Source organism: Mastomys coucha, unplaced genomic scaffold, assembly GCF_008632895.1.
Source record: "Mastomys coucha isolate ucsf_1 unplaced genomic scaffold, UCSF_Mcou_1 pScaffold14, whole genome shotgun sequence".
In the NCBI taxonomy this organism is placed as follows: domain Eukaryota; kingdom Metazoa; phylum Chordata; class Mammalia; order Rodentia; family Muridae; genus Mastomys; species Mastomys coucha.
In genome coordinates, this window is record NW_022196896.1 from 37926702 (window position 1) to 37936821 (window position 10120).

The 10120-nt window shown below is 35.9% G+C and overlaps 1 protein-coding gene across 10 annotated transcripts in view; it reads right to left on the reverse strand.

Moving 5' to 3' along the window:
- Positions 1-10120, reverse strand: part of Sntg1 (syntrophin gamma 1) — a 713733-nt gene that overhangs the window by 182216 nt on the left and 521397 nt on the right. For all 10 annotated transcript variants that reach the window (XM_031366794.1, XM_031366792.1, XM_031366795.1 and 7 more), the window contains one exon: positions 8700-8802. In XM_031366794.1, the coding sequence (XP_031222654.1) occupies positions 8700-8802 (103 nt within the window). The remainder of the gene's footprint in view (positions 1-8699; positions 8803-10120) is intronic.

Genomic DNA, 10120 nt, shown 5'->3' on the forward strand with positions numbered 1-10120 from the left:
GGGTCTCAACCACCAACCAAGGACTGCACATGGAGGGGTCTGATTGTTCAGGCCGCATGTGTATAGTACAGGATTGCAAAATCGATCATCAATAGGAGGAGAGGACCTTGGCCCTGTGAAGGTTCTGAGCCCCAGGGTGTGGGAATGCCAGGGCCAGAAAGTGGGAGAGGGCGGGGTGGCAGGCATGGGGAAGGGGGAGGCAATAGGGGTTTGTTTTTGTTGTTTTTGTTTGTTTCTTTGTTTTTTGGAGGGGAAACTGGGAATGGAGAAATTCGCATGTAAATAAAGAAAAATAAATAAATAAAATACATAACTACCTCCAACACCAATAATAACAGGAACAATCATCTGTCTTTAATATCTCTCAATATCAATGGACTCAATTCCCCAGTAAAAAGACACAGGCTAACAGATTGGATATGGTAACAGGATTCACCATACAAGAAACATAACTCAGTGACAAGACAGAAACTATCTCAGAGTAAAGTCTGGAAAAAATTTTTCCAAGCAAATGGTCCCAAGAAATAAGTTGGAGTTGACATTCTAATAGTATCTTATGAGATAGACTTTTAACCAAAAATTATCAAATGAAATGGTAAAAGACACATCAAATAAACCAAAGGAAAATTGCACCAAGAAGAAGTCTCAATTCTGAACATCTGTGTCCCAAATGCAAGGGCATAGATGAAAACACAAAAAACAAAATATATGAGACACACGAAAGGAGTAACAAGAGTAAAGTTTATAAAACTACATCAAAAGATTGAATGATTGCATATTTATAACTTAAAATGCAATTGAAAATGTTAGGAAAACAAGAAAAAAGAATATCCCAAAATAGTAAATGATAAGAAATTATCAAAGTCAGAACTGATATTAATGAAATTTAAATGAGAAAAATATACAAGGAAAAATGAAATAAGGAGTTACATCTATGAAAAACTTAAGAAGGTGAGCAAACTTAACAAAATTATCCAAAAGAAAAATAGAAAAGATCTAAATTAATTAGACTTCAAAAGGAAACATCACTATCCTCTGATGTTAAATCAAGAAAAGGAAAATACTTTAAGTAGATTTATACGAATGAGATATAATCAATAATTTTAAATTATACAAATAAATAGCCTGGGGTCACATATATTTAGCTCAGAATTTTATCAGACCTTCAAAAAACAGCACCAATACTCTATAAGTTATTCTGTAAAATAGTAAGAAGGAAAAGATTTCCAAATGCTTTTTTACAAAACCAGTATTGTGATAATATCAAAATCAGACAAAAATTCAGCAATAAGATAGAATTATAAGCCAAGAAAATTGATAATCTTAGATGTAAAAATCCTCAATAAAATACTTGCAAACTAAATTCAAGAACACATAAAAGTAGTATCCATCATGATCTCCTTGGAATCTCCCAGATATTTATGTAGGTTGCTCAATATACATAAATTAACAAATGGGATGTACCACATAGATTCTCAAGGAAAAAAACTACATGATCATCTCATAAGAAGTAGAAAAGTTTTGTTTTTTCTTGTTATATCCGTATCCATTATGATAAAAGCAAACTACAGAATAAGTAAAACCCCTGTGAAAATCCTCATGCAATTTTTCTTCACATAGAATAAATATTATCTTAAAACTCATATAGAAATCTAAAGAGCCCAGAAAACCCAAGCAATCCTGAACATTAGAATAACTAACTGCTCAAGGCATTTAAATAACACTACAGAGTTATAATGAAAACTACCTGGTTCTGACATAAAAACAAATAGGTTGATAAATGTCATAGAAGTAAAAATGGAGACATAAGGCTGTATAATTTTAGGTAAAGACCAAAAATATATACCTGAAAAAAGCCAGCATGTTCAAGAAATGATACTAGTCACAATGAAAGTAGATCTATATTTCTTAAGCTGAATACACACACACACACACACACACACACACACACACTAAGGGGACCATGGACCTCAACATAAAACTTGATTTATTCTATTTAAAGTAGTAAAAAGTAAGAAATGTCCTAGATGTTGTAGACACAGAAAAGAATATTCTAAATAGAACTCTAATAACAGAGCCATTAAGAGCAACAAATGACAAGAGACATTAAATGAAACTCAAAAGATTCTGTAAAGAAATGGATAACATCATTCAAGCAACATGCTATCCTATAGAATGGGTGAAGGAAACTTACCAATTATACATATGACAGAGGGTTAGCATCTAGAATATTCAAAGAACTCAAAAACTAAACATCTAAATTAAAAAATAACCCATTTATAAAATGAGCCATGCAACAACTACACAGAGACATCCCAAAAGCTGGAACAAAAATGGTTGAGGATCACTATATAAATAATCAACAACTTTAGCTATGAGAGACTGTAAATTAAGATGTTTTTGAGATTTCATCTTTAAAAAGTCATAATAGCTAAAACTTGAAAAATATTATATTACAGTGGAATAGGGAAAAGAAGAGCATTTATTCACTGTTGGTAGAAGTCTGAACTACTACAATAACAATTGGAGATTAAAACAGAGGTTCCTCAAGAGCTGAAAATAGATCTACCACAAGATCCAGATATACCATTGGTGGACATATATCTAAAGGATTCTACATCTATTACTGAAATACTAGATTATCCATGTTTATTGCTGCTTTTTTCTCAAAATATTTAGGAAATGGAAATAGCCTAAATGCCCATTAACTGAAAGATGTTAATGAAATGTGGTGCATTTACACAATCTATATCTCAGCCATTTAAAATAAAATTATGAAACTTGAATTTAAAGGAGTAGAATTGGAAACAACTACTCTTAGTATGCTAACTTAAACCTAGAAACACAAACACTGCATGCTTTCGCTAAATATTTAGATATACACATTTCAGTTGGAATACTTACAGAAGTCAGGTATCTAATTAAAGGGCCTTGGAGGTATAGACAATTTCCAATGAAAGTTTAAATAGAATGTAGTGTTATGAAGAGAAAAAGAGGAAAATATAACAGAAAGAATCAAGTTGGTTGTAGGATTGAAAGAAATAGTAGAGGAGGGTTGGGGGATAGATAATACTAAAGACCCTTTGAGAAAGCCAAGCAGAAACCTAATATTAAAATGTTGGCAAACAGAAATATGCATAAATACATGGAGTATAAATTGAGTCACACTACAATGGGAAAACAGTGCCCAGGTTAGACACTATATACTACCAAATAAAACCCCCAGTGTCAGAATGGGTTACATCTTTTTGAGTTGTTACATCTTAGACCCTTTCCCAAATATTTTAGGTCATTTAGGTTATATATACTCCAGGACCTTGATGGTAAGAGTATTTCTGAAGATACCACTTTTTTATGTTATAGAACATAAAGAAATCTAGCTGATATTCCACTGGATCATCTATTCCTAGTGATTAGTCTTCATGGTTCTTAAAGACACTGTACATATTACTAAAAGAGAAAAAAACTGAACCCAACAATAAAGACCTGGCTGGAAATATATGTCCACCTGTACAATATGGGCATTGATGTTATGAGTGACCAACCACTCTCTGTTTTGTTTAAGACCTACTCCATGAAACAAAACCCATTCCTGAGACTGTTAGTGACTTCAAGAACGTATGCTTAGAAATATCATGGTCTTGGGTAACGCCTATTAATTTTTTGGTAAGTAGAGATAGCAATAAAATGTCTTGTCATTAATTATGGTTATACCCATGTAGTATTTTGAATATGCTTGGCCCAGGGAGTGGCACTATTTGGAGGTGTGACTTTGTTGGAATGAGTGTGGCCTTGTTGGAGAAAGTGTGTCACTGTGAGGGTGGGCTTTGAAGCTCTGCCCAGTGTGGAAAAGTCAGTCTAATCCTATTGGCTTTTAGAACAAGGTGTAGAACTCTCAGCTTCCCCTGAATCCTGCCTGCCACGCTCCTGCCTTAACAACAATGGACTAAACTTCTGAACATGTAAGCCAGCCCCAATTAAATGACTTCCTTTATAACAGTTGCCTTGGTCATGGTGTCTGTTTGCTACAGCAAAACTCTAACAAAGACAGTTGATATCCGGGACTGGGAGTTTGCTATGATAGGGATGACCATGTTTTTGTTTGGAAGAAGAATGTTTACATTTGGTTTAATGGACCATGCTAGCCAGAATAAGGAAGATGGTATTGCAGGGGAGGATTTGAACTCTGTAGGCCTGCAGTCCCAAGAGGTTTCAGTGGTGGAGAATTTCAGTATGTGGCCTGGAGACTGTTCTGTGATATTTGGTGAAGAATGTGGCTGCTTTTTTGCCCTTGTCCAAAAAGTCTTCTTGAAGCTAAGGCAAAGAGATTTAGATTAATTCCTTGACAAAAGAAGTCTTAAGAGATCCCAAGAGAATTTTCTGTAGGGTGGTAGGTATGGATTTGTTTTCATTCTTCTACTTGTAAACATACCATTAGACCACCACCATTTGTTGAAGATATTTTCTTTTTTTCTATTGTATGGCTTTGCCTTTTTTTTAAATAAAAAATCAAGTGTCCATAGGTATGTGGGTTTATTTGTGGGCCTTCCATTGATCAACGTGTCTATTTCTATGCCAATACTATGCAGTTTTTGTTTTTGTTTTTGTTTCTTTAAATCACTATTGCTTTGTAGTATAGCTTGAGGTCAGGGATGAAGATCCTCCTGAAGTACATTTATTGTTGACAATCATTTTGACTATCCTAGTTTTTTTTATTCTTTCATATAAAGTTAAGAATTGCTCTTTCAAGGTCTATTGCCTCAAAATAAAATGGAATACATGAAATCTTATAGGAGGGAAAGTCTGAAAAAGGCTTAAATGCATTGGTACAGAAGACAATTTCATGAATAGAACAGCAATGGCTCATAGAGGAAAGAATTACAGCCTCTGACGGAATAGGAATTCCACAGAAACACCAACAGACTCAACTAACCTGGACCCATGGGTTCTCAGAGACTGGTCCACCAACCAAAGGATATTCACAAGGTGGACTTAGGCCTTCCTCCACATATGTAGCAGATGTGAAGCTTGGTCTCCATGTGAATTCTGAACAACTAGAGTGGGACCTATACCAAAATCTGTTGCCAGTACATGGGATATGTTCTTCTAGCTAGGCTGCCTTATCTGGTCTCAGTGGAAGCAGATGTACCTAGCCCATTGAGCCTTGATATATGAGGATGGGGAAATAACCAGGGGCTTCCCACCTGCTCAGAAAAAGAGAGAATTGAGGGAAGGATTGTAAAAGGGGATGATGGGGACAATTAGAGGGATATAAATAAAGGAGTAAAATAAATAATTAAATAATTTTGGCTTAATTATGGGGAAAAAAAGTCCAGCATAGACTTTTTTTTCTGGTTTAGTCTCATTAAAAGCATCTGAGTCAACCATTGTAAGCTTAAAAAGGAAAAATAAAAAATGTATGGTTCAAGTAATAATAAAAGACACCAGGAAGTGAAACAGAGATGAATTCTATATTGACAGAGATAAGTGATTAAGGGAGTAACATCCCACGCAGCTAAACTTACTGTTTGAATTTTCAGTTGAGCATGGAATAGTTTAGACTTCTAACCTGGAATATCTATAATCCAGAAATGGAGAGCACACTTGTTATCCAGATCTTGAGGCTAGAAGATACAGGCTTTTGGTCCAGATCTTGAGGAATAATTTCCATAAAATGCTTAGGATCAGGCAAGGTGGTACACACCTTTAATTCCAGAAGACAAAGCCAAGCAGAGTTTAAGAGTTTAAGGATAGCCTGGGACAGAGCAAGTTCTAAGTAAAGAAAAGCTTAAGTCCATGCATGGTATAAGTCTTTAATCCCAGCATCCAGGAGACAGAACTATGCATATCTCTGAGTTCAAGGTCAATCTACAGAACAAGTTCTTGGACAGCCAAGCTTAGTCATGTAGAGAATTGCAAAACAGAAAGATAGTAATAGAACAAGAGGTGCCATGTTCCAGCCCAAGAAAGCAGCAGAACTCGACTGCTTTAGTCATGTGACTCTGGCTGTAGAGTTAAGAATAGAAGGGATAAGTGAGACAATTGATACTGGTTAGCTGGAGCTAAGAATTTAGTGGTGATTAAGAAGAGGCCAGTATCACTGAGGTGAAATCTTCTGGGAAGTGTTTTCTGAGAGTACAAATAAACTGTGTTCCAGGGATAGCCGAAGTTGTACCTCATTCTATAGCTAGATTCAGCAATGTATAAGAATCACTCAGGTGGTATTGGTTTTGAAGGTGTAAAAGGATCATGGAGACCAGTTGAGGTTTGACCCTGTGAGAGTTCAGGGAAAGCTATTGGTGTAAATGCAGCCTCAGTTGTAGTTGACAGCTCAGAACTGAAGGGGTCGTGTAAATAAGATGAGGCTTGGTACCATAAAGAACCTTTGAGAGGCTATTGGTGAAGCCTAGTTGCACCAGAAATCCCCAGTTTATTGGAAATGATAGTACCAAGGAGTGATCACCTAGAGCAGCAGCAGCAGTGGAATAGTGTCAGCCTGAGCCTAGAGTGCTATAGAGTAAACAGCTGTAGACGTGACCCAAGCCCTTTGGAGGAGCTCAGAAGATCATGCGTGAATCACAGACATTTGGAACAAGTAGCTGTAGTACTGAACTTGCCTTTAAGATGCCAAGATGTTCAAGATGGCAGAGCCATGGGATACCTGCTAAAGAAAGCTGCTAACAGGTAGTGGATCCAGACAAAGAGAATTTTGCTGCAGTCAATAAAGCCACAAGGAGTTTTACATTAGACATGGAGATGCTGAGTTTGGAGTTTGCCAAACTGGTCTTGCTTTAGTCCAATGTTTTATTACTATGGAATTTAGAATGATAATATATATCCTGTGATGTGGAGGTGTGTGATCTGTTGTTTACTTTTGATTTTATAGAGGATTACAGTTAAGGTATTGGAGGAATCTCAAAAGAGGTTTTGAACTTTGGACTTGTAATATTGTTGAGACTGTTACAGACTATAGGACTCTTGAAGTTGGACAACTGTATTTTGCATTATGCTATGCCTATGTATATCCCCCATAGACTCATGTCTTTAAACAAGCATGTGGGACCCAAGGAATGTAGTGGTTTGAACATGCTTGGCCCAGACAGTGGTACTATTTAGAGGTTGGTCTTGTTAGTATACATATGGCCTTGTTGGAGGAAGTGTGTCACTCTGGGAGTCGGCTTTGAAGCTCTGCCTAGGGTAGAAGATACGCTCTTCTGCTTTGGACCCTTGGAAGAAGATTTAGAATGCTCAGCTTCTCTCATATTATGCCTGCTTGGATGCTGCCATGCTCCTGTCTTGATAATAATGGACTGAACCTCAGAACCTGTAAGCCAGCACCAAATAAGTGCCCCTTATTAGAGTTGCCTTAGTGATGGTGTCTGTTCACAGCAGTAAAACCATAACTAAGACAACCCATATATTAGTACAAGGATCAATCCTCATCATTGAGCTTTTTCATGCAGTAGAGAGCAACTAACACAGAAGCCCACATCCGGTAAGTATGCAGAGAATATAAGACATCAAAATGCCCACATGTACATGTGATGTCTATATCAAATCATTCCTTTTAAGGTTCATGGATGTTTGCAGAAGAGAGAACAGAAAGATTATAAGAGCCAGAGGTGGTAGATGACCTCAAAAAAAGTTATACTTTTTAGACACAACAGGGAGGAGGCATAAATGGCTCACAGAAATTATCACAGCATTCACAAAACTTGCACAAGATCAAGCCAGAAAACATGTTAGTACTTGAATGACATCTATGTTAAGTGGAATACAAATGGAAAACAAACAAATGTATGCAAAGATGCTGACAATTAGGAATAATTAGGGAATTTCAACCAAAGCCACAATATCATTCTCGATTCATGAGAACAACCATGTTAAAAAAAAAGTAACAGCAAAAAACTGCAGATGATTCCAAGAAATTAGAAATGTTGACATTGTTGGTTCGAATATGAAATAGCAATGTCTCCAGAGAAAGTAACATAAATAGTATTCAAAACAACACAGAGAACCAGACATCCCACTTCTGTGTGTATATCCCAAACAAGAGAAGCACAACCTCAAAATAATACTTGTATGAATACAGCCTTATTGGTAATAGAAAAACCATGGAACCAGTAAAATGTCCATTAGTTGATGAAAGTTCAAATATGATAGAGGTTTTATTCAGTCTTAGAGACAAAGGACAATTTGTCCTAGGACAAAGGCTTATATTTCACTATGCATTAACAATTTCAATAACAACAACAACAACAATACTACACACACACACATACAAACACATATACACATGAACACACAAAACTCATCAGAAATAAACCTTTTAAATAATGGGAAGATTATCTGAACATAAATTTATCCCAAAAGCAACAAGAATGGTTAAGAAGCATATGGAACATGGTTAAAGGCTGTGTGAAGTAAAAGTGCAAGGAGAGAGCAGAGCTGGTGAAAATTAGATGGCAGATTTCATAATCACTAGAAAGGAAGCATCTCAATATTTTCAACATAAAACCATAAATGTTTAAATTTCAAGTGAAATGAATTATACATGATTTGGTGATTCTATGCTGTATACATGTATCCATTTCACACTGTACTCTAAGAAGAAAATGCCAAGTACTTGTTGGACAGAAATGGTAGGTAGAGAACAAATGCAATGTTGTGATTCTTGTTTCTGTTCTTCGAATGCTTACATGCACAGTCTTCATTTAGTGGGAGTTTGAGGAAAGCAGGTGCTCGTTTTAAAAATGACACTGTCAGGGTCACTTCCTCCCCAGCATTCCGAAGAACCTGAACCTGGAAACAGAAAAGATTAACAGAATGTGGTCATCAGTATTTATACAATTTTGTAGAGTTGTAAGCCCTAAGCACTATTGACTGTTTCCACATCTTAAGTTTCTCTTGTGGCCAGAAACACTTTTTGAAAGATAAAAATATAACTTCCTAAGTAGTGCTGTCATAAATCTAACACTCCTCCTGCTTATGTCCCCTTCAGCCTGATAGGATGCCCTGTGAACCTCTCAGTCACATCCACAGAACCCCTCCTAAGCCATGGTTACCATAGGCAGGTTTAGAGTTTATCACAAGCTCTGAAGAATGACAGGTGTTAAGTAATGTTAGAGCCAATATATCTTTTCATGTAATGACTGTTTACGGGGTACATATTTGTAGTGATGAATTGACTAATCATTGCTGGTAAATGGAAAATGATCTTCTCAGTATGGTCCAAAGAAATACTTCTTATAAAGCTGTATCAATTTCTCCAAACACTTTAAAACATTACTAAATCTTTTCTTTCCCTGAAAAGTTGTAGAAATAAAGAATTTTGGTTTCACCAATAATCCTCAAGACTTTAAATTATAGAATTGATAGGTCTTGTACTACCAGCTAAAACAGTTCTGATTTCCTTATAAAATCAAAGAAATAAAAAATAATCAATGGAAAATCAGTCTAAGAAAGGAACTAAAGAAAGGCTAAGAGTCTGAGATGTATAGGTTATGATGTAGTTATGACAAATCAGATAAATATAGGTGTGATTATAAATATTGATATAAACCACAGGTAGAAATAGGAAGCTTAAAGATGTAGTTAAAGAAATACAACAACATACATTGCTCATAAGCATAAAGACAATCTCCACCTTGGGAATTTCCTATTGTTCTGAAAGTCCTCTTTTCAAAATATGGAGATTGTGCAACAGTGGTCATGGTTTCTCATTCTGACACCCCAAACACCCTGAAGAAAATGCTTAGGATGATAAGCAAGGCCCACAGTCCTCATCAATTTGTTATCCCACAGCAAGGGTTGGCTGGAAATGCTCCACTAAACCAACTCTTTCCTAATTAGTGACACCAGGAGGCCAATCTTCAAATCTCTTTCATCTCTTCAGGCTATACAAGCACAGAACAGTAGGATTTCCAGTAAGAAAAGATCAATCAACCAGAACAGAATCTTGCAAATAAACTCCATACTACATAGTCTAAAAGAATACATAGCCAGACTTATGCATTGAACAGTGAACTTCTTGCTTTAAAAATTATAGAAAACTAACATAGGATTGTTACTAACATTTAACTAACATAAAAGTTGGTGAAGATGAAATAAAACGTATTAA